Raw genomic sequence first — 25,753 nt, forward strand, 5'->3', positions numbered from 1 at the left:
AACAATCCCCCTTGTTTTCATTTTTGTTGTCTTATCTCTTGTCTTTGGGTATAGGGAAACACAATGATTTAGTGTTTTGGAATTTGTTTTTGTACAAAGGATTATGATGTGGTTCTCACAAATTGCTATTTAATGAAAGACGAAGACATTCTATGCAATTATGAAGATGACAAAAACTCAGTAATGAAATGTGAAAAAATATACCATTACAAACAGGATTAAAGTGCTGTTTGTGTGTATTTGATTGTAATTAATTGATTGATAGCTAGTGGGGGGGTTTTATGTGCACTGGGCCCAAGAAACTCTGGCATGACTGGACCAGACTCGGAATGGGCTCAGAGTTGGATAATGCCAGGGGAGAAGGACACTTGGAGCGCTGAATGCCAATTCCCACTTTCTGTGCTCAAGACTGGGCTTTGGAGTAGGACTTAAATGTTGACTTTGAGCAGGATCGAGATTTGGCATAACAGCAGTGCCGCAATCTGGAGCGACAGCGACCCTATGACATGGAGGTGCTTCAAAAGAGACCTCTTCTTGTGCAACTTTGCTTCCCATTCTCCAGCTGCCTTTGGGTGCATTAGGGTACACTTTTCACAGGTTTTCGAGTTGTGGCCAGAATCCAGGCAACAGAGACACACATTCTCAGGGTCCATGACAGAAATCTCATTCTTCCAGTAGGAACAGCTCGAATCTTGTCATTTTGACCAGAGACTTATTTATTCCCTTTCATTTTGTGATATGTATTGGTGGCTGAGGAATACAGATATCAGAGTCCACTGCTTGTCTAGTTACTCCTACATCAGGGACACTCTTGCCCCTTTAGAATGTGTGAGGCATACACAGGATGACATCATGGCTAACAGGCTCTTCAGTAGACACACATTGCCTTTGGATTATTTTGCTGTTGGCTTGCCAGTCGCTTGTCTTTCTTGAGAAGGGTACTGTAGGAAGTTGGCTCTGTATGTGCTATTTCAAAGTAAGGAATAGCATGCACAGAGTCCAAGGGTTCCCCTTAGAGGTAAGATAGTGGCAAAAAGAGATAATACTAATGCTCTATTTTGTGGTAGTGTGGTCGAGCAGTAGGCTTATCAAAGGAGTAGTGTTAAGCATTTGTTGTACATACACACAGGCAATAAATGAGGAACACACACTCAGAGACAAATCCAGCCAATAAGTTTTGTTATAGAAAAATATATTTTCTTAGTTTATTTTAAGAACCACAGGTTCAAATTTTACATGTAATATCTCATTTGAAAGGTATTGCAGGTAAGTACTTTAGGAACTTTAAATCATTACATTAGCATGTATACTTTTTTCATAAAACACAATAAGCTGTTTTAAAAGTGGACACAGTGCAATTTTCACAGTTCCTGGGGGAGGTGAAGTAATGTTAGTTTTAACAGGTAAGTAAGTCACTTACAGCTTTTAGTTCTTGGTCCAAGGTAGCCCACCGTTAGGGGTTCAGAGCAACCCCAAAGTTATCACACCAGCAGCTCAGGGCCGGTCAGGTGCAAAGGTCAAAGAGGTGCCCAAAACACATAGGCTTCAATGGAAAGAAGGGGGTGCCCCGGTTCCAGTCTGCCAGCAGGTAAGTACCCGCGTCTTCGGAGGGCAGACCAGGGGGGTTTTGTAGGGCACCGGGGGGGACACAGGTCAGCACAAAAAGTACACCCTCAGCAGCGCGGGGGCGGCTGGGTGCAGTGTGCAGTGTGCAAACACGCGTCGGGTTTGTAATGGTTTCCTATGAGAGATCAAGGGATCTCCTCAGCGTTGCAGGCAGGCAAGGGGGGGGCTCCTCGGGGTAGCCACCACCTAGGCAAGGGAGAGGGCCTCCTGGGGGTCACTCCTGCACAGGAGTTCCGTTTCTTTAGGCGCTGGGGGCTGCGGGTGCAGGGTCTTTTCCAGCCGTCGGGAAATGGAGTTCAGGCAGTCGCGGTCAGGGGGAGCCTCAGGATTCCCTCTGCAGGCGTCGCTGTGGGGGCTCAGGAGGGACAACTTTGGTTACTCACAGTCGTAGAGTCGCCGGAGGGTCCTCCCTGAGGTGTTGGTTCTCCACCAGTCGAGTCGGGGTCGCCGGGTGCAGTGTTGCAAGTCTCACGCTTCTTGCGGGGAGTTGCAGGGGTCTTTAAATCTGCTCCTTGAAACAAAGTTGCAGTTCTTTTGGAGCAGTGCCGCTGTCCTCAGGAGTTTCTTGTCTTTTCTTGAAGCAGGGCAGTCCTCAGAGGATTCAGAGGTCGCTGGTCCCTTGGAAAGCGTCGCTGGAGCAGGTTTCTTTGGAAGGAAGGAGACAGGCCGGTAAGTCTGGAGCCAAAGCAGTTGGTGTCTTCTGTTCTTCCTCTGCAGGGGTTTTTCAGCTCAGCAGTCCTTCTTCAGGTAAGTTGCAGGAATCTGTTTTCCTAGGTTCAGGGAAGCCCTTAAATACTAAATTTAAGGGCGTGTTTAGGTCTGGGGGGTTAGTAGCCAATGGCTACTAGCCCTGAGGGTGAGTACACCCTCTTTGTGCCTCCTCCCAAGAGGAGGGGGCCACATCCCTAATCCTATTGGGGGAATCCTCCATCTGCAAGATGGAGGATTTCTAAAAGTTAGAGTCACCTCAGCTCAGGACACCTTAGGGGCTGTCCTGACTGGCCAGTGACTCCTCCTTGTTGTTTTCTTTGTTTCCTCCGGCCTTGCCGCCAAAAGTGGGGGCCGTGGCCGGAGGGGGCGGGGAACTCCACTAAGCTGGAGTGTCCTGCGGTGCTGTGACAAAGGGGTGAGCCTTTGAGGCTCACCACCAGGTGTTACAGCTCCTGCCTGGGGGAGGTGTTAGCATCTCCACCCAGTGCAGGCTTTGTTACTGGCCTCAGAGTGACAAAGGCACTCTCCCCATGGGGCCAGCAACATGTCTCTAGTGTGGCAGGCTGCTGGAACCAGTCAGCCTACACAGATAGTCGGTTAAGGTTTCAGGGGGCACCTCTAAGGTGCCCTCTGGGGTGTAGTTTACAATAAAATGTACACTGGCATCAGTGTGCATTTATTGTGCTGAGAAGTTTGATACCAAACTTCCCAGTTTTCAGTGTAGCCATTATGGTGCTGTGGAGTTCGTGTAAAACAGACTCCCAGACCATATACTCTTATGGCTACCCTGCACTTACAATGTCTAAGGTATTGCTTAGACACTGTAGGGGCACAGTGCTCATGCACTGGTGCCCTCACCTATGGTATAGTGCACCCTGCCTTAGGGCTGTAAGGCCTACTAGAGGGGTGACTTATCTATACCTGCATAGGCAGTGAGAGGCTGGCATGGCACCCTGAGGGGAGTGCCATGTCGACTTACTCGTTTTGTTCTCACCAGCACACACAAGCTGGCAAGCAGTGTGTCTGTGCTGAGTGAGGGGTCTCCAGGGTGGCATAAGACATGCTGCAGCCCTTAGAGACCTTCCCTGGCATCAGGGCCCTTGGTACCAGGGGTACCACTTACAAGGGACTTATCTGGATGCCAGGGTGTGCCAATTGTGGAATCAAAAGTACAGGTTAGGGAAAGAACACTGGTGCTGGGGCCTGGTTAGCAGGCCTCAGCACACTTTCAATTCAAAACATAGCATCAGCAAAGGCAAAAAGTCAGGGGGTAACCATGCCAAGGAGGCATTTCCTTACACAACCCCAACCCCAAACGAAAGAGGATGAGACTAACCTTTCCCAAGAGAGTCTTCATTTTCTAAGTGGAAGAACCTGGAAAGGCCATCTGCATTGGCATGGGCAGTCCCAGGTCTGTGTTCCACTATAAAGTCCATTCCCTGTAGGGAGATGGACCACCTCAACAGTTTTGGATTTTCACCTTTCATTTGCATCAGCCATCTGAGAGGTCTGTGGTCAGTTTGAACTAGGAAGTGAGTACCAAAAAGGTATGGTCTCAACTTCTTCAGGGACCAAACCACAGCAAAGGCCTCCCTCTCAATGGCACTCCAACGCTGCTCCCTGGGGAGTAACCTCCTGCTAATGAAAGCAACAGGCTGGTCAAAGCCATCATCATTTGTTTGGGACAAAACTGCCCCTATCCCATGTTCAGAGGCATCTGTTTGCACAATGAACTGCTTGGAGTAATCTGGAGCTTTTAGAACTGGTGCTGTGCACATAGCTTGCTTCAGGGTGTCAAAGGCCTGTTGGCATTCAACAGTCCAGTTTACTTTCTTGGGCATTTTCTTGGAGGTGAGTTCTGTGAGGGCTGTCACAATGGATCCATATCCCTTCACAAACCTCCTATAGTACCCAGTCAAGCCAAGGAATGCCCTGACTTGAGTCTGGGTTTTGGAGCTGCCCAGTCCAGAATAGTCTGGATCTTAGGCTGGAGTGGCTGAACTTGGCCTCCACCTACAAGGTGTCCCAAGTAAACCACAGTTCCCTGCCCTATCTGGCATTTGGATGCCTTGATAGAGAGGCCTGCAGATTGCAGAGGCTTCAAAACCTTCTTCAGGTGGACCAGGTGATCCTGCCAGGTGGAGCTGAAGACAGCAATATCATCAAGATAAGCTGCACTAAAGGATTCCAACCCAGCAAGGACTTGAGTCACCAACCTTTGGAAGGTGGCAGGGGCATTCTTTAAACCAAAGGGCATAACAGTGAACTGATAATGCCCATCAGGTGTGGAGAATGCTGTCTTTTCTTTTGCTCCAGGGGCCATTTTGATTTGCCAGTACCCTGCTGTTAAGTCAAAGGTACTTAAGAATTTGGCAGCCCCTAATTTGTCTATTAGCTCATCAGCTCTAGGAATGGGATGAGCATCTGTCTTGGTGACAGAGTTGAGACCTCTGTAGTCCACACAAAACCTCATCTCTCTCTTTCCTTCTTTGGTGTGAGGTTTGGGGACTAAGACCACTGGGCTAGCCCAGGGGCTGTCAGAGTACTCAATTACTCCCAATTCCAGCATCTTGTGGACTTCCACCTTGATGCTTTCCTTAACTTGGTCAGACTGTCTAAATATTTTGTTTTTGACAGGCATGCTGTCTCCTGTGTCCACATCATGGGTACACAGGTGTGTCTGACCAGGGGTTAGGGAAAAGAGTTCAGCAAACTGCTGCAGGACCTTCCTACAGTCAGACTGCTGTTGGCTAGAGAGGGTGTCTGAGTAGATCACTCCATCCACTGAGCCATCTTTAGGGTCTGATGAGAGGAGATCAGGGAGAGGTTCACTCTCAGCTTCCTGGTCCTCATCTGTTACCATCAACAGATTTACATCAGCCCTGTCATGGAAGAGCTTAAGGCGGTTCACATGGATCACCCTCTTGGGGCTCCTGCTTGTGCCCAGGTCCACCAGGTAGGTGACCTGACTCTTCCTCTCTAGTACTGGGTAAGGGCCACTCCATTTGTCCTGAAGTGCCCTGGGAGCCACAGGCTCCAGAGTGCAGCCTTTTGGTCATACCACAACTTCTGGAGTTGTTGGCTGGCCTCAAGGTTTTTACTTGCCTTTTCCATGTACTCTGCCATCCTTGAGCGAAGGCCAAGTACATAGTCCACTATGTCTTGTTTAGGCTCATGAAGAGGTCTCTCCCAGCCTTCTTTAACAAGAGCAAGTGGTCCCCTTACAGGGTGGCCAAACAGAAGTTCAAAGGGTGAGAATCCTACTCCCTTCTGAGGCACCTCTCTGTAAGCGAAAAGCAGACATAGCAGGAGGACATCCCATCTCCTTTTGAGTTTTTCTGGGAGCCCCATGATCATGCCCCAATGTCTTGTTGAATCTCTCAACAAGGCCATTAGTTTGTGGATGATATGGTGTAGTGAATTTATAAGTCACTCCACACTCATTCCACATGTGTTTTAGGTATGCTGACATGAAGTTGGTACCTCTGTCAGACACCACCTCCTTAGGGAAACCCACTCTGGTAAAGATACCAATGAGGGCCTTGGCTACTGCAGGGGCAGTAGTCGACCTAAGGGGAATAGCTTCAGGATACCTAGTAGCATGATCCACTACTACTAGGATGTACATATTTCCTGAGGCTGTGGGAGGTTCTAGTGGACCAACTATGTCCACACCCACTCTTCCAAAGGGGACCCCCACCACTGGAAGTGGAATGAGGGGGGCCTTTGGATGCCCACCTGTCTTACCACTGGCTTGACAGGTGGGGCAGGAGAGGCAAAACTCCTTAACCTTCTGGGACATATTGGGCCAGTATAAGTGGTTGACTAACCTCTCCCACGTCTTGGTTTGTCCCAAATGCCCAGCAAGGGGAATATCATGGGCTAAGGTCAGAATAAACTCTCTGAAACTCTGAGGCACTACCACTCTCCTAGTGGCACCAGGTTTGGGATCTCTTGCCTCAGTGTACAGGAGTCCATCTTCCCAATAGACCCTATGTGTTCCATTTTTCTTGCCATAGGACTCTTCAGCAGCTTGCTGCCTAAGGCCTTCAAGAGAGGGGATAAGGTTCCAGCTCCATAGGCTCAGTTCCCTCAGAGGGCACAACTTCTTCCTGAGAAGAGAGGTTCTCTTTTTCTTGTTGTGTTGCAGCTGGTTTCCCAGCTGACTTTCCTTTTCTCTTGGTAGGCTGGGCCTTTCTTCCAGACTCCAGCTCTACGTTTTCACCCTGTGCCTTGCACTGTGCCCTTGTCTTGACACACACCAGTTCAGGGATACCCAGCATGGCTGCATGGGTTTTCAGTTCTACCTCAGCCCATGCTGAGGACTCCAGGTCATTTCCAAGCAAACAGTCTACTGGGATATTTGAGGAGACCACCACCTGTTTCAGGCCATTGACCCCTCCCCACTCTAAAGTTACCATAGCCATGGGATGTACTTTAGTCTGATTGTCAGCGTGGGTGACTGGATAAGTTTGTCCAGCCAGGTATTGGCCAGGGGAAACCAGTTTCTCTGTCACCATAGTGACACTGGCACCTGTATCCCTCAGGCCCTCTACACTTGTCCCATTAATTAAGAGCTGCTGCCTGTATTTTTGCATGTTAGGGGGCCAGGCAGCCAGTGTGGCTAAATCCACCCCACCCTCAGAAACTAATGTAGCTTCAGTGTGACACCTGATTTGCTCTGGGCACACTGTTGATCCCACTTGGAGACTGGCCATTCCAGTTTTAGCTGGATGGGAGTTAGAAGTGGTATCTTTCTTGGGACAGGCCTTGTCTCCAGTTTGGTGTCCAGACTGACTACAGCTACGACACCAGGCCTTTTTGGGATCAAAGTTTTTACCCTTGTACCCAGAATTGTTTTGTGAAGAGGCTCTGGGCCCACCCTCCTGTGCAGGTTTTTGGGGGCCTGTAGAAGACTCTTTACTATTTTTGTTTTTGGCTGTCTCACCACCTTTCCCCTGGGGAGGTTTTGTGACCCCTTTCTTTTGGTCACCCCCTGTGGAAGTTTTGGATACCCTAGTCTTGACCCAATGGTCCGCCTTCTTTCCCAATTCTTGGGGAGAAATTGGTCCTAGGTCTACCAGATGCTGATGCAGTTTATCATTGAAACAATTACTTAATAGGTGTTCTTTCACAAATAAATTGTACAGCCCATTATAATTACTTACACCACTGCCTTGAATCCAACCATCTAGTGTTTTTACTGAGTAGTCTACAAAGTCAACCCAGGTCTGGCTCGAGGATTTTTGAGCCCCCCTGAATCTAATCCTATACTCCTCAGTGGAGAATCCAAAGCCCTCAATCAGGGTACCCTTCATGAGGTCATAAGATTCTGCATCTTTTCCAGAGAGTGTGAGGAGTCTATCCCTACACTTTCCTGTGAACATTTCCCAAAGGAGAGCACCCCAGTGAGATTTGTTCACTTTTCTGGTTACACAAGCCCTCTCAAAAGCTGTGAACCATTTGGTGATGTCATCACCATCTTCATATTTAGTTACAATCCCTTTAGGGATTTTCAACATGTCAGGAGAATCTCTGACCCTATTTATGTTGCTGCCACCATTGATGGGTCCTAGGCCCATCTCTTGTCTTTCCCTTTCTGTGGCTAGGATCTGTTTTTCCAAAGCCAATCTTTTGGCCATCCTGGCTAACTGGATGTCCTCTTCACTGGAGTTATCCACAGTGATTTCAGAGGTGTTGGTCCCTCCTGTGAGGGAACCAGCATCTCTGACTATTATTTTTGGAGTCAGGGCTTGAGAGGACCTGTCCTCCCTAGATAGGACTGGTAGGAGGGAATCACCCTCCAAGTCACTATACTCATCCCCTGAGTTGCCATCCTCAGAGGGGTTGGCTCTTTCAAACTCTGCCAACAGCTCCTGGAGCTGTAGTTTGGAAGGTCTGGAGCCCATTGCTATTTTCTTTAGTTTACAGAGTGACCTTAGCTCTCTCATCTGTAGATGGAGGTAAGGTGTGGTGTCGAGTTCCACCACATTCACATCTGTATTAGACATTATGCTTCTAAAAGTTGGAATACTTTTTAAGAATCTAAAGACTAGTTCTAGAATCTAATTCAAACTTTTACCAAACTTTTAAACTCTAAAAGAAATGCTAACAGGGACTAACACAAGGCCCTAGCAGGACTTTAAAGAATTTAGAAAAATTTCAAATTGCAAAAAATCAAGTTCTAATGACAATTTTTTGGAATTTGTCGTGTGATCAGGTATTGGCTGAGTAGTCCAGCAAATGCAAAGTCTTGTACCCCACCGCTGATCCACCAATGTAGAAAGTTGGCTCTGTATGTGCTATTTCAAAGTAAGGAATAGCATGCACAGAGTCCAAGGGTTCCCCTTAGAGGTAAGATAGTGGCAAAAAGAGATAATACTAATGCTCTATTTTGTGGTAGTGTGGTCGAGCAGTAGGCTTATCAAAGGAGTAGTGTTAAGCATTTGTTGTACATACACACAGGCAATAAATGAGGAACACACACTCAGAGACAAATCCAGCCAATAGGTTTTGTTATAGAAAAATATATTTTCTTAGTTTATTTTAAGAACCACAGGTTCAAATTTTACATGTAATATCTCGTTTGAAAGGTATTGCAGGTAAGTACTTTAGGAACTTTAAATCATTACATTAGCATGTATACTTTTTTCATAAAACACAATAAGCTGTTTTAAAAGTGGACACACTGCAATTTTCACAGTTCCTGGGGGAGGTGAAGTAATGTTAGTTTTAACAGGTAAGTAAGTCACTTACAGCTTTTAGTTCTTGGTCCAAGGTAGCCCACCGTTGGGGGTTCAGAGCAACCCCAAAGTTATCACACCAGCAGCTCAGGGCCGGTCAGGTGCAAAGGTCAAAGAGGTGCTCAAAACACATAGGCTTCAATGGAGAGAAGGGGGTGCCCCGGTTCCAGTCTGCCAGCAGGTAAGTACCCGCGTCTTCGGAGGGCAGACCAGGGGGGTTTTGTAGGGCACCGGGGGGGACACAGGTCAGCACAAAAAGTACACCCTCAGCAGCGCGGGGGCGGCTGGGTGCAGTGTGCAAACACGCGTCGGGTTTGTAATGGTTTCCTATGAGAGATCAAGGGATCTCCTCAGCGTTGCAGGCAGGCAAGGGGGGGGCTCCTCGGGGTAGCCACCACCTAGGCAAGGGAGAGGGCCTCCTGGGGGTCACTCCTGCACAGGAGTTCCGTTTCTTTAGGCGCTGGGGGCTGCGGGTGCAGGGTCTTTTCCAGCCGTCGGGAAATGGAGTTCAGGCAGTCGCGGTCAGGGGGAGCCTCGGGATTCCCTCTGCAGGCGTCGCTGTGGGGGCTCAGGGGGGACAACTTTGGTTACTCACAGACGTAGAGTCGCCGGAGGGTCCTCCCTGAGGTGTTGGTTCTCCACCAGTCGAGTCGGGGTCGCCGGGTGCAGTGTTGCAAGTCTCACGCTTCTTGCGGGGAGTTGCAGGGGTCTTTAAATCTGCTCCTTGAAACAAAGTTGCAGTTCTTTTGGAGCAGTGCCGCTGTCCTCGGGAGTTTCTTGTCTTTTCTTGAAGCAGGGAAGTCCTCAGAGGATTCAGAGGTCGCTGGTCCCTTGGAAAGCGTCGCTGGAGCAGGTTTCTTTGGAAGGCAGGAGACAGGCCGGTAAGTCTGGAGCCAAAGCAGTTGGTGTCTTCTGTTCTTCCTCTGCAGGGGTTTTTCAGCTCAGCAGTCCTTCTTCTTCAGGTAAGTTGCAGGAATCTGTTTTCCTAGGTTCAGGGAAGCCCTTAAATACTAAATTTAAGGGCGTGTTTAGGTCTGGGGGGTTAGTAGCCAATGGCTACTAGCCCTGAGGGTGAGTACACCCTCTTTGTGCCTCCTCCCAAGGGGAGGGGGTCACATCCCTAATCCTATTGGGGGAATCCTTCATCTGCAAGATGGAGGATTTCTAAAAGTTAGAGTCACCTCAGCTCAGGACACCTTAGGGGCTGTCCTGACTGGCCAGTGACTCCTCCTTGTTGTTTTCTTTGTTTCCTCTGGCCTTGCCGCCAAAAGTGGGGGCCGTGGCCGGAGGGGGCGGGCAACTCCACTAAGCTAGAGTGTCCTGCGGAGCTGTGACAAAGGGGAGAGCCTTTGAGGCTCACCGCCAGGTGTTACAGCTCCTGCCTGGGGGAGGTGTTAGCATCTCCACCCAGTGCAGGCTTTGTTACTGGCCTCAGAGTGACAAAGGCACTCTCCCCATGGGGCCAGCAACATGTCTCTAGTGTGGCAGGCTGCTGGAACCAGTCAGCCTACACAGATAGTCGGTTAAGGTTTCAGGGGGCACCTCTAAGGTGCCCTCTGGGGTGTAGTTTACAATAAAATGTACACTGGCATCAGTGTGCATTTATTGTGCTGAGAAGTTTGATACCAAACTTCCCAGTTTTCAGTGTAGCCATTATGGTGCTGTGGAGTTCGTGTAAAACAGACTCCCAGACCATATACTCTTATGGCTACCCTGCACTTACAATGTCTAAGGTATTGCTTAGACACTGTAGGGGCACAGTGCTCATGCACTGGTGCCCTCACCTATGGTATAGTGCACCCTGCCTTAGGGCTGTAAGGCCTACTAGAGGGGTGACTTATCTATACCTGCATAGGCAGTGAGAGGCTGGCATGGCACCCTGAGGGGAGTGCCATGTCGACTTACTCGTTTTGTTCTCACCAGCACACACAAGCTGGCAAGCAGTGTGTCTGTGCTGAGTGAGGGGTCTCCAGGGTGGCATAAGACATGCTGCAGCCCTTAGAGACCTTCCCTGGCATCAGGGCCCTTGGTACCAGGGGTACCACTTACAAGGGACTTATCTGGATGCCAGGGTGTGCCAATTGTGGAATCAAAAGTACAGGTTAGGGAAAGAACACTGGTGCTGGGGCCTGGTTAGCAGGCCTCAGCACACTTTCAATTCAAAACATAGCATCAGCAAAGGCAAAAAGTCAGAGGGTAACCATGCCAAGGAGGCATTTCCTTACAGGTACACCCTCAAATCCTCAGTGCCTGCTAGCACACCCAGAAAACGAATCTTGTGCAATGGTTCTAGGGATTATTTGTCCTTGTTCAGCAAGAGTCCTAGAGTGTTGAATAGGCAATTGCAAACTATGATTGATGTATTTGTGGATTGTATGTAATGGCCTATCATTAACGAGGCAAGATAAGGAGACACATGAAGATCTAAACATTGACGATGGGATGCAACTGATGCAACACATTGTTAAAAATGGTATGGACTCTATTATGTGCAAAGGACATGAGATCCACGTCTGTGTGCATTGCTATTTTTATATTGGTATTTTCATTCTGAGTGTCAATTGCTTTAATCGCAACCCCACATGATGCATCTCTGCATAAGCACCGGCTCAAACAAACATATTCTTACTTTTCCCAGTGCTGCAAAGGTCAGCTTGTCAGGTGTTAGCTGCACCTGATAAGAAACCAGTCTGCATAAGCATTCCCATTCCCTTAACCTGGAGCAGTAAATCAAACATGAAAACAGTCTGCATATACTATGTTGACAAACAGACAGTGTGGCTGGGGAGACTGAAGGACAAAACGGATACAATTATGGACCTCCTGTAATTAGTTACTGGAAATTAAACGCACTTGCTTATAAGTTGACATTTCTGCTCCACACATCCCAGAAATAGGAGAAGCTCATTAAGCAGATATCCAGAGCAGAAGAGAGGGTACAATGTTACGGGATGGTCAAGTAGAAACCCAGAGCAAAAGAGAGGGTAAAATGTTATGGAGTGGTCTTTCACATGATTGGAAAAGCTAGTGCATGTGCAATGGGGATAGTTGTCCATGGTCCCACTGCTTGTTATGCTCTCACAAAACCTGATCTGAACCTCAGTGTTTGTCTTTATGGGGAAGATTCATCTGCTGTGCGGCACAGCACTGGAATACCCTGGCCTGCTGGCTAGGGAGACATTTGTGACAAGCAAATCCATCTGTGATCACCCAGCTGGGCTCAAAGGGTTAACAAAAAGGTTTTGAGCCCACCTTATGCTGGGAATCCAGTGGAAGTCTTCAAATAAATCAGGATTGATAAGAGAGGGTGATGGTCTACATGACTGCAGCTGCTGCGGTCCGCAATACTGGTGCTATTGCGACTGTGGATGGTAACATGGATACCGCTCTGGTTCCCGCTTTAATATATTTGCCTCCTGCATCTAGCACTTCAAAAATGAAGCTGCTATTACTGTCTACACCAGCCTTTATGGTCCTCAACACATCATTAATGTGTTTCCCAAACAAGGATTCCCTATTGAAGGACACATCCTGCTATTAGGTCCAAAACAGCTTGCTGGCAGCCAATCTTGCCTTCCTAAGCCTACTGTGCTTGCCAGTTGGTGGGATACAAGATTAGTGACATTTGTAGCAGAATCGATAATTGCAGCATACGTTTTTTCCTCTTCATTAAGTATTTCCTTAACTTCCTGTTTTTGTTTCAGCTAATAGGTCCAGGTAAGGCACTATATCTGACAGATATGGGAACAGTTTTTGGCAAGTATTGCCATGGTGCTAGCTGCTCTGCTTGATGTGGCTGCTATAGAAGTAATCCTCTTTCCAAAGACATCAATAGACCTTCCCTGTCAGGTGCAGGAGTACATGGTTGTCCAGGATTTCTAGATCCTCTCAGGGCTTTTTGTTTTACTATAGAGTTTGCCCTGGGTGGCCAACAAGGCTGCTATGCTGTCAAGAACCTTGTATTTTTTTTAATCCAGTCTGGTTATCACTGTACCTCCATTAATTTCAATCCCTCTTTGCAGGGTTGGTCTATCATTGGTATTGCCTTGACCAATTACCTGGCTAGCTCTCATATAGTCATTCTAAAAGCAGAATGTTTCCCTGCGTGTTACTGGGAAGTGAAATCTTTTGGACGTATTCTCAATACAGACATGAACCCTGGCAAAGTCATAGGGTGGACAGTCTATTAGAGGAGGTGTGGGCACATCCACTATCGGGATGATGTTGCCACCCCACTCTCGCAATAAAGAATAATTTGAAAGTGTTCCTTCCGCAATATCAGAGTACTGGTCATCATCTGATGTGCCTACTTGCATAGTTAACGCTAGTTGCTTAGGTGTGGTGGATTCTGGGGAAGTAGCATTAGAGCTGCAGGTAGTGCTTCATCAGCTTGAAGTAGTGCCCCTGGCCTTGGCCCAAGAACTTCTTGGAATGGTTGGTGTGCATGCTGAGAGGGTGGCTTTGTAGGTAAACAGGTGTAATACTTCAGCAACATGAAACAGTGGTTCTTAATAAGGCACGTCAGACCTTGCACCATGGGTTGTAATGATATTCCACATAGTCTGCCTCATAAGGATAGTAATGGCTATCATAATAAGCACAATCTTCCACACAGTCTTACTCACGAAACCTTGGGTAGCTCTGGTGATAAACCAGTTCTCGACCCTTTCAATTGTAGTGCCACAGACACTCCTCTTACGTTTTCTCATATTTTATAGTTATTTTGTCCAGTCTATCGGCCTGACTTAGAGTTTGGGGGAGGGGGTTACTCTGGCACAAATGTGATGGATATCCCATCTGTCGTACTACAATTACATATAGCCTATAAACACTTGTAATATGGTGGACGGCATATCCGTTGTTTTTGTGACAGTGTAACCCCTCCGCCAAACTGTAAATCAGTCTTCAATATCCTGTACCATAGAGGTCATAAAGATCCAATATTTTCTATCCTCCTTTTGCCAGGAACATGTCAGGTGGTTTACATAGAATTTTACTAGAAGTTTGCTCTAGCAAAACTGCAAACAATTGGTGACCTTATATTCGTTTGGGATCCCTTGTCAACAGGGTGACCGGCGGGCCTTCCATCAATGGAAGTACCACTGAAATATCCATCATCGTCAGAATTATCTTTGAGGATGGGCTAGTAGAATCTCATGTTGTCGTTGACAGAGGCTGACGATGGTGAGAATTGCTTATACTTCATCAGTGATGAAAGGCTAGAGTGTGGTGATGTTGATGATGGGGTCAATTTTACTTTCATTTACCTCAAGAGATGCAGGATGTGGCATAGAAGGCGAACATTTATTTCTGTTTTTTCACCCTCAGGCAAAGATGAAGCAGGTCTGACAGATTTGTTCTGATTATTTTTGATAATTTGCTCTGAGGATCATATGAGTGGAGGTGAAGGTGCCTTTTTTGGAGTTTTTGAGGTCTTCAAGGTTTGCTTATGTGCTTTGTTTTCCTAAGTGAGGCAGGTGCATGACACAGATCTAACACCAGAAGTTGGGGTTTTAGCAGTATTATATACTTGTGCAACTACGTACGTCTTCCCTCACGGTTTTCGCTGAAATTTTGCTCCAGACTTTGTTGCTTTCATCTGGATTACAAACCAAAGACCTGCTAATACATTTCCAGAGCTGGATAGCAATAAAGACTATCATCCTGCCACTTAGGTCACACGTTTTGAAGAGGCTCAATTTAGAAGGTTTTCATTATGTCAGAATTACTTAAATTACTTATCCTAAGTAAGTGGTGGAAAACCTCAATACACACAACTGAAGTCTAAATTCCAGATTTTTTAAAGTGAAATTTAGACTTATCCGTCTGAAGAGAGAACAAAGCTCGGACTCTGTTTCCATATGACAGGGTAGAAATCTTAACGGAGATGCCCTCTGGAAGAGGCTTGGCTCCCGGCATTCTACCTCATCGGCTGAATATCGCATATTTTCCAATTATATGAGATTGCTAGTAACGTTACCCTGTTTTAAGTCCTTTCAGGTATGTTGTGCTCTGTATTGCTGGTGTAAAGATACCATGGGTCTCCCACCTCAATGACAGGGAATGATTTAAGCATCTGAATGTATAAAAGACCCAGTCCTGGATGGTACAGGTGAAGTTGTTAATAGAGTAGTGGGAGTCAAGGGCATTGTACATTCTTATTGAAGTTTCTGAAGAATATGGAGCAGAGGAGAGGAGCAAGGTCACTGTGGATTCACTCACGACAGGTTGAAATACAGTTATTTTGTTTTCGGAGATGAGACTATTAGTATATTGGGGGCAGGGCTGCTTACAGATGTGTCCTCCATAATGATGTCAAGGTAAGTAGTAATGGAAGAAGAGAGTGAGACAGTGAATATGAAACTGATCTAGACATCTGCCACAACAGCGGTTTGGGATTGAGTGAATTTGGTTCAGTAGTGTGTTAGCATTTTGTTTTAGTCAAAGACAGATGTCATTGAGGTCACACTGTACTTTAAGATTTGGATTTAGGTACCGCAAAAAAACAAAACAATCTGACAGCATGCCAAATTGGCTTAGGGCAAGATCAAGTATGCAAGGGTGGTGTGAGGGATTTGGCAAAAGGTGAGTACTGCACAATTACTCATCTTTAGCACTCAAATTTAGCACTGCTAAGGCAGTTACTTTTAGCACCTTCCACAAGCTGGGAAGATGTCCCACATGAGGATGGGGATAGCCAAAGAGGTATAGGACTGAGATTGTCATTACACTTGTCTGGAGCAAAGCATGCTTGTCTATCACTTGAATGGCACCCGAAGAGCCATTGCAGTTCCAGAAAACTGTTGTGAAATAAGTACAGGCCACTGACAATTCCAGTCTGGAAAATACTTCCTGCATAACTAAGCAGTTTTCCAGATTATGATATTAACAGGTTCTCAGATGAGATCACATTTTCAATGAGCGAGTCATGTCTCTCAAGATTGTTAAAGGTGCAAAAAGAGAAAAGGTGTTTATTGTATTCCCAATTTATCAGTGTTCCTTAAGGAATGCAGTGTGGCACAGGTAAAGAAGCAAATGAGAGTTGAGGATAAATAGGGAACCAATAGAGGAGGCTCCTGCAGGAGAAGGGAGAGAAAGAAGACTAGAAAACTATGATTCAGATATGAGTAGTTAAGACAAGGAAAAAGTATTCCATACACAAGGTAAACGCAGAACACTTTTTTGAAAATGAAAGTTCACATGTTCTAACACATAGCTTTTCCTTAGATGCGTATTTTCCAATTATGAATTTCTAGGCTTGGTGTAAGAAAGTGTACAAGCATCTACTGACCTGAATTAGGACATTCCTGGAGAGCTTTGGCCATCAGAGTATTAGCAATGTTCTTCAGGCCAGCCCTGTACTCCAGTCGCACAGACTCCAGCCTGTAAACAGATGGAAGACGTTAGTACTACTCCATCATCAAAGCTCCAATTCCTCTTATCAATAATTGAAACTGGCATGGTGTCACACTTTCAACAACTTCTTCACCTTCATCTTTCAAATGATTGTTTCTACTTTTGAAGGGCTGCCTCTGCTGCTGCCTTCTACTTCCCTAAACAAATAAAACCACCATGAAATGTACCATGTTGCAGAGTTGGGGAAAGCAGTACACCCCCAGCAAGTTATTGGTTCATCACCTATGCAAATCAGTGCACCTATATGGCAAATGTGGGGAGGTGGGAGCATTCCCTTATACCATGGATACTCACTAAAATGTTACCAGGGGCCAAAAACTTTGGTCTGTGATGTGAACGAGGGCCACTATTATGCCAGCATTAGCAGTCTGATGGGGGATGTGAATGTAGGGGAAGTGAAGCATATACTTCTAGTGGCTGAATTGCACAATGGGAAACCAGAAACCCAGGGATAAAGACCGACTTCCTCACTTTACCAAATTCTGTGACTATGCAATTGTTTCATTTCAATTTCCCTCCTTTTTCTTCATTTTCATATATATGCAGACCTGAAGTCGGTTTTAGGGGGGGTCCCCTGCAGATTGAGGGGTGCTAGCGGGACAAGATCACTAAAAACACCAGAAGTACAGTTTTACCTGCCCTGGGGTGTCTGGGTGCAGAGGTGCTGGATGGTTCGGGTGCCATGCGGAATGCACCATTGGCAAAGAGCGTGGCCACCTGGAAACAAGCTAGAGAGTGGGACTGTGAGACAAGTCTGGGAGCACCCAACAGGGGGCTCGCTCGGTTGGGGTCCTGGGAGCAGGGGGACACTGTTGGTTGTCATGGACCCGGGCCGTGGAGCCCAGGTGCATCAGGTATTGGTTGTTAGGTGCTCCTGCGTCAAGGTGCCCACAGTTTATGGGTGGACCTGCAAGAAGGGGATAAAAAAGGGCAGCTGGACCACTCTCAATGATGGCCTGTACAATGCTGACGTCCTTCGACAGGTAGCCTCCGGTTTCAGCGATGGAGTCTGAATTGGACTTCAAACAAGCATTGGTTGCTGGAAAGCGTTCAGTACCCCTGATATCAGTGCAGACGGCTCTGGTGGGTCCTGGCATCTTCTCACTTGGTGGGGAAACAGATCTGACCTCCTGGAGCATGGTGACCTCCTGCTGGGCGGCTGCTGCATCGTGGACCCGGTGGTCAGTAGAATGGTGAGCTGGACGATGTGGTTGGTGCCTGTAGGGTTCAGGGAAGTGGCTCCTCCACTTCAAGGGAGATGCTGACGGCTTGGTAAAGTGCTGGATGCGCTCTAAGACTTTTGGAGAATGCACAGCTGCAGGGCAAGTTGGGTTATCACGATTGTCGGACTAAGAGTAGGTAGGCAGGCAGGCAGGGTTTCGAGCCAAAGTCCACCAGCGTTCTCCAGTTATTGCTTCTTCAGCTCTTCTTGGTACTACTTCTTTTGTCAGACAAATCTGTTGGTGTAGGGGGGTACCAAAATACTCAATTTAGGGGCGTTTAGGGGAGTGCAGAGTAGTAGCCAATAGGCTACTTACTCTTGGGGGTGACTACACCCCTATATGACCACTGTCTGTGGGCATTACCTTCTCCCAGAATTCCTAGTTCCATCAAAAAGAAGATGGTAGAACCCTTCTTTCGTGGATCACATCAGGCTGCCTACCTTAGGGGTGATACTAGCCTGGTAGTGCACCACACCTACCTGCATAGTGCTAAATCGGCCTCAGGGTAGGAGGTGGCAACTCTCGGGTCTGGAGGAAGCCTGGGTCGCATATCAAAGGCGGCAGGGACTTTGAAGTCCCTGGCCTTGGTATGCAGATTCACTAGCCATCCTGCTGGATCGGGTGATAGCACCTTCCCGGGGAGGAGGCTTTGTTTCTGGTCTCAGAGTGCGGCTCTCAACTCCAGGGGGTCAGAAACAAGTCTGTGGTGATAGACAGGTTGATACCAGGCAGTCAGTGCACTAAGGGTCTGGTAGGTTTAAGAGGGTTCCTCTAGGGTGCCCTCTGGGTGCATGTTATAATAGATCCAAGACTGGCATCAGTTTGGATTTATTATGATGAGGTGTTTGATACCAAACACCATAGGTTTCGATGAAGCCATTATGTGGCTGGGCAGCTCGTAATGACCAGGGTCCAGTACATACCTTAAGATGGCTTCCCTGTTCACTTGCAACATTTAGTAATTGAACTAGACATTACAAGGGCATAACTGCTAGTGCAGATACGTCCACACATGAAGTATAATGCACCCTGCGCCTTAGGGCTCCAAACACTGTTATAGGGGTGACTTACACATACTAAGATGCAGTGATTGGGGATTGACACCCAATGAGTGTCCTGTGTTGTGTTTTCTTTCATGTCTTGCACCATGACACGTAGTCTGCAACAGCAGGCAGTGTATAATTTTTAGGGGGGGGGTCCCTTTAAGGTAGCGCAATACATGCTGCAGCCCTTAGGGTTCTTCTCTAGTTCCCAGGCCCTAGGTACCAGGTGTACCATTTACTAGGGGCTTACAGAGGTACTGTAGTGTGTGCCAATTGTATACAATTGACTTTGTTTTAGAGAAAGAGCACGTGCACTGGGGACCTGTTTAGCAGGAAGCCAGTGCACCTCCATCGAAAAACTATGTCCAAAAGTGGCGCTTTCATACAGTTTCTAAAGTTAAGTGGTGCAGGGCTCTATAGGCAATTCTTTTTTTTATTTTTTTAAATTATTTTACAAGCAGCAATTAGCCTTTAAATAAAAGCTTGCCTGCTTATTTTTCATCGTTTTAATGTTTAGTGCTAAGTTACTGTGGTTTCTTAACACAAATTCATATCTAAGCAGTAGACCTTAATAAACAGATGTGGAGCCTTCCAGATGAGAGCTCAGCATAAATAATGAAGAGGGTCTTCTGCCTACAAAATCGTTCTGTGTGGAAAAGCTCATGACTCTTACCTTCAATGGCCAATTAGCTTTCACATGACAGTACATGATACAGTTGAAGAGTCATTTTGAGATTTGCTGTTTGGAAAGACAATATCCTATCCCTGGGTGATTAAAGGAAACGTGAAGCTTATATGAGAGTTTAGAGAGTCCTTATTTCAAACAATGGGTAAAATTTGAGGCAGCATCAGACACATAAGGAATGAACAGTCCTTTCTTCTCGTCTAATAGGATTCAGGAAGAACAATTGTAATGTGATAGGTCTACTAACATGGAAGTCTGAGGAACCTTCACCGTAAACTGTGGGTTTATAAGAAGTGGCCCAGATTGTACTGCTGTTGACCTTACAGACTATTACCACTGGTTCTGGTATGGATAAATGTGTTGCCCTTTTTTATTATAACAGTAGTTAAGGGTAGCAGTGACAAAGAACTGATCAAAGATGACATTGTCATATTTGGTTTGGTGGTCAACGGTAGACCAGTTGTAGGGAAAATGTTACTTACCCAGCAGGGATCTGTTTGTGGCATGTGGTGCTGCAGATTCACATGCTTTGCATAAGTCTGCCATCTAGTGTTGGGCTCGGAGTGTTACAAGTTGTTTTTCTTCGAAGAAGGTTTTCGAGTCACAAGATTGAGTGACTCCTCCTTTCGTTAATACTGCGCATGGGCATCGAGTCCTTTGTTAGAGTTGTTCCCCGCAGGCAGGTGACGTAAAAAGTGTGTACATGTGCACATAGATAGATATAAGAAATGAGATGTTTATGCAGTGTATATACACATTTACAATATGTGGTACTACAACGGCTACAGGCTCCCGGGGAGGAGGGAGGGCACATGTGAATCTACAGCCCTACATGCCACGAGCAGATGTCTACTGGGTAAGTCACATTTTTCATTCAATGGCATGTTGTAAAGAAATGGCTCCCTGTTGCAGTTACCCCCCACTTTTTGCCTGATACTGATGCTGACTTGACTGAGAAGTGTGCTGGGACCCTGCTAACCAGGCCCCAGCACCAGTGTTCTTTCATCTAAAATGTACCATTGTCTCCACAATTGGCACAACCCTGGCACCCAGGTAAGTCCCTTGTAACTGGTACCCCTGGTACTAAGGGCCCTGAGGCCAGGGAAGGTCTCTAAAGGCTGCAGCATGTCTTATGCCACCCTGGGGACCCCTCGCTCAGCACAGACACACTGCTTGCCAGCTTGTGTGTGCTGGTGGGGAGAAAATGACTAAGTCGACATGGCACTCCCCTCAGGGTGCCATGCCAGCCTCACACTGCCTGTGGCATAGTTAATTCACCCCTCTTGCAGGCCTTACAGCCCTAAGGCAGGGTGCACTATACCACAGGTGAGGGCATAGGTGCATGAGCACTATGCCCCTACAGTGTCTAAGCAAAACCTTAGACATTGTAAGTGCAGGGTACCCATAAGAGTATATGGTCTGGGAGTCTGTCAAAAACGAACTCCACAGCTCCATAATGGCTACACTGAATACTGGGAAGTTTGGTACCAAACTTCTCAGAATAATAGACCCACACTGATGCCAGTGTTGGATTTATTAATAAATGCACACAGAGGGCACTTAGAGATGCCCCCTGTATTTTACCCAATTGTTCAGTGCAGGACTGACTGGTCTGTGCCAGCCTGCTGCTGAGAGACGAGTTTCTGACCCCATGCGGTGAGAGCCTTTGTGCTCTCTGAGGACAGAAACAAAGCCTGCTCTGGGTGGAGGTGCTTCACACCTCCCCCCTGCAGGAACTGTAACACCTAGCAGTGAGCTTCAAAGGCTCAAGCTTCGTGTTACAATGCCCCAGGGCACTCCAGCTAGTGGAGATGCCCGCACCCTGGACCCAGCCCCCACTTTCGGCGGCAAGTCCAGGAGAGATAATGAGAAAAACAAGGAGGAGTCACTGGCCAGTCAGGACAGCCCCTAAGGTGTCCTGAGTTGAGGTGACTCTGACTTTTAGAAATCCTCCATCTTGTAGAAGGAGGATTTCCCCAATAGGAATAGGGATGTGCCTCCCTCCCCTCAGGGAGGAGGCACAAAGAGGGTGTACCCACCCTCAAGGACAGTAGCCATTGGCTACTGCCCTCCCAGACCTAAACACACCCCTAAATTCAGTATTTAGGGGCTCCCCTGAACCTAGGAACTTAGATTCCTGCAACTTACAGAAGAAGAGGACTGCTGAGCTGAAAAACCCCTGCAGAAGAAGAAAGAAGACACCAACTGCTTTGGCCCCAGTCCTACCGGCCTGTCTCCTGCCTTCAGAAGAAAACTGCTCCAGCGACGCTTTCCCCAGGACCAGCGACCTCTGAATCCTCAGAGGACTGCCCTGCTTCCAAGAGACCAAGAAACTCCCGAGAACAGCAGCTCTGTTCAACAAAGACTGCAACTTTGTATCCTGAGGAGCAGATTTAAAGACCCCTGCAATCCCCGCAAGAAGCGTGAGACTTGCAACACTGCACCCGGCGACCCCGACTCGACTGGTGAAGAAACAACACCTCAGGGAGGACCCTCCGGCGACTCCGAGACTGTGAGTAACCAAAGTTGTCCCCCCTGAGCCCCCACAGCGACGCCTGCAGAGGGAATCCCGAGGCTCCCCCTGACCGCGACTGCCTGACTCTGAAATCCCGACACCTGGAAAAGACCCTGCACCCGCAGCCCCCAGGACCTGAAGGATCGGAACTCCAGTGCAGGGGTGACCCCCAGGAGACCCTCTCCCTTGCCCAGGTGGTGGCTACCCCGAGGAGCCCCCCCCCCCTGCCTGCCTGCACCGCTGAAGAGACCCCTTGGTCTCCCATTGACTCCCATTGGAAACCCGACGCTTGTTTGCACACTGCACCCGGCCGCCCCTGCGCTGCTGAGGGTGTACTTTTTGTGTGGACTTGTGTCCCCCCCGGTGCCCTACAAAACCCCCCTGGTCTGCCCTCCGAAGACGCGGGTACTTACCTGCTGGCAGACCGGAACCGGGGCACCCCCTTCTCTCCTTTGAAGCCTATGCGTTTTGGGCACCACTTTGAACTCTGCACCTGACCGGCCCTGAGCTGCTGGTGTGGTGACTTTGGGGTTGCTCTGAACCCCCAGCGGTGGGCTACCTTGGACCCCAATCTGAACCCCGTAGGTGGTTTACTTACCTGCAAGAACTAACATTACTTTACCTCCCCCAGGAACTGTGAAAATTGCAGTGTCCACTTTTAAAACAGCTAAATGTGTTTTATGCAAAAAGTATATGTGCTATTGTAATTATTCAAAGTTCCTAAAGTACTTACCTGCAATACCTTTCAAATGAGATATTACATGTAGAATTTGAACCTGTGGTTCTTAAAATAAACTAAGAAAATATATTTTTCTATAACAAAAACCTATTGGCTTGGAATTGTCTCTGAGTGTGTGTTCCTCATTTATTGCCTGTGTGTATGTACAACAAATGCTTAACACTACTCCTCTGAAAAGCCTACTGCTCGACCACACTACCACAAAATAGAGCATTGGAATTATCTCTTTTTGCCACTATCTTACCTCTAAGGGGAACCCTTGGACTCTGTGCATGCTATTCCTTACTTTGAAATAGCACATACAGAGCCAACTTCCTACACATGTGTAGCTGTAGATACACATGCTTTGCATAGACTGTAAATGGCCTTTTTCATGTACTCAGCTATCCTGGATCTGAGGGCAAGTACATAATCCACAATGTCTTGTTTAGGGGGCTTGAGAGGTTGCTCCCAGCCCTCCCTTACAAGAGCAAGTGGATCCCTAACAAGGTGTCCAAACACAAGTTCAAAGGGGCTGCAGCCAACTCACTTGTGAGGAACCTCCCTGTAGGCAAAAAAGAGGCATGGCAGTAGGACTTCCATCTCCTTCTGAGTTTTTCAGAGGTTCCCATGATCTTGCCCTTGACAGTTTTCTTAAACCTCTCTACCAAACCATTATAAGTTACACCACATTCCTTCCACATGCTCTTCAGGTATGCAGACAAAGTTTGTACCTCTGTCTGATACCACGTCTTTTAGGAAGACCACTCGGGAAATGATTCCCAGGAGGGCTTTTGCCACTGCAGGAGTTGTAGTGGTCCTTAGAGGTACAGCCTCTGGCAACCTGGTGGCATGGTCAATCACCACCACTATAAATCTGTCTCCAGAGGCAGTGGGCAGGTCTAGGGGTCCAACAATATTCACCCCAATAGTCTCAAAGGGAACCCCAACCACTGGCAGTAGAATTAAGGGGACCTTTGGGGTACCACCTGTCTTGCTCCTGGCTTGACAGGTGACACAGGAGCGACAAACCTCCTTGGTATCTTCAGACATATGGGACCAGTGAAAGTGTGGGACAAGTCTGTCCGAAGACTTGCTTTGCCCCAAGTGACCTTCCAGTGGTATGTCATGAGCAAGGGTCAACAAACATTCTCTATACTGTAGAGGTACTACCGACCTCCTGGTGGCATCAGCTTTGGGTTCCCTTGGTTCGGAGTATAACAGGTTCTCTTCCCAATACACCTTGGTGGTGCCACTGACATCACAGGTGTCCCAAATGACAGCTTGCCGTCTTAACCCTTCCAGTGTGGGACAGGTTTTCGGAGCCATTCTGAACTCCTCACTGGCAGGCCCCCCTGCACCTTCAAGTTCAGCTGTGTCAGCTTTCAACTCTTCAGGTGTAGGTTATACCAAGGGAGTGGATTCCTCCTCCTCAAAGGCGGAATCCCCACTGGAGTGTGGGGTAGGGGTCAACTTTTTGCACTTTCTACCCTTGGCTTTAGGAGCATCTTGGGTCATTATTTCAGGCTCCAAGTTTCCTTTTTGGCCTGTGCCCTACTTAAAGCAAACATAGGCCCTGGGATGCCCAGCATGGCTGCATGGGCCTCCAACTCCACTTCAGCACAAGCTGAAGTCTCTAAGCCGTTCCATAGTAGACACTCTACAGGTAGGTCCTGTGGACACTACAACTTTCTTAGGGCCAGTACCCTTCCCCTCTAGCTGAAATCAACAACTGCCATGAGGTGGCACACAGTGTTGTTGTGGACATCAGTCATTTGGTACTGATGACCAAGTAGAGGTTGCTCAAGGGTCACCAGTTTTTAAGTCACCATAGTGACACTGGCACCAGTGTCCCTATAAGCCTCTGCCTGACCACCATTTATTAAGGGCAGCTGCCTGTACTTACCCATGATAAGGTGACAGGCAGCAAGGTGGCAAGATCAATGCCCCCCCCATCTGAGACTAAAACAGCCTCAGTAGTCTCTCTAACTAAGCCAGCCCCCACCACACCTCCTAAAGTGAGCCCAGCTATACCCTGGGATTGGCTATTGTTACCTGACCTACCACTACTGCTGTTACTAGGGACACTAGTGGTAGAGGTGGAGGCTGTAGTGGTGGGTGGTTTGGTGCTTTTCGTAGGACAGGAGCTGTCTCCTGGCCTATGGCATTTGTTTGTACAAGCATAGCACCAAGGCTTCTTGTTATGGGAAGAGGAAGAGGTTTTGGACCCACCCCCAGAGGAATTCTGTGGTCCTGGTGAAGACTCTTTAGATTTGTTTTGTCCCCATCCTTGTCCTGAGACTTAACTCCTTTCTTTTTCTTGTCTTTCTCACCCCCTGCGTGACCATTTCTGCTCACACTTGTTCTGACCCATTTGTCTGCTTTCTTTTTCAATTCTTGGGGAGAGAATAGATCTGAGTCTACCAAGTACTGGTGCAACAAATCAGACACACAATTGCTAAGTATATGCTCTCTCAGAATAAGATTGTATAAGCCCTCATAGTCACTGACTTTGCTACCAAGTAACCAGGCTTCCAAAGCCTTCAGAAAGCAATCCTGGGAAGATTATTTCCTGGTCTCCCTGAACTTTATCCTGTATTGTCCAGTGGTAAAAGAAAAACCAACCCATAGAGCACACTTCAACACAGTGTAATTATCAGCACCTTCCTCTCTGACAGCACAGAGTTTATCCCTACCCTTATCAGAGAAGGAGAGCCACAGGATAGCAGCCCACTGTTTCTGGAGGGCCCTATGTACTTTACAGGCTCTCTCCAGAGCAGAGAACCACTTGTAGATGTCATCCCCCACCTTGTAAGTGGGAACAACTTTATTAAGGTTTCTCGAATCAAAAGAGTCCTCCCTGACGCTAGGCTCCCCGAAACTCAAGTTGCTGCTGCCACCATGGCGTGCTAACCCCAACTCCTGCCTTTCTATCTCCACTGCCAAGGCCTCCCTGTCTAGGGATAGCTGTTGCTGCCTCAGCTTGGCCTCCTCCAGTCTCAGTTGTCTGAGTTCCTTATCTACAGAATCTTCCCCTGGATTTGTGCGGTGGGTCCTCTCAGATACTGAGGAG

General features: G+C 47.6%; 1 protein-coding gene across 1 annotated transcript in view; it reads right to left on the bottom strand.

Annotated features, from left to right (window-relative positions):
• The window catches only part of PRPF6 (pre-mRNA processing factor 6), a 594,778-nt gene that overhangs the window by 46,456 nt on the left and 522,569 nt on the right, over window positions 1-25,753 (bottom strand). Inside the window, exon 18 of the mRNA XM_069243240.1 lies at window positions 16,372-16,463. Within this exon, the coding sequence (XP_069099341.1) occupies window positions 16,372-16,463 (92 nt within the window). The remainder of the gene's footprint in view (window positions 1-16,371; window positions 16,464-25,753) is intronic.

Source organism: Pleurodeles waltl, chromosome 7 (assembly GCF_031143425.1).
Source record: "Pleurodeles waltl isolate 20211129_DDA chromosome 7, aPleWal1.hap1.20221129, whole genome shotgun sequence".
Taxonomy (NCBI): domain Eukaryota; kingdom Metazoa; phylum Chordata; class Amphibia; order Caudata; family Salamandridae; genus Pleurodeles; species Pleurodeles waltl.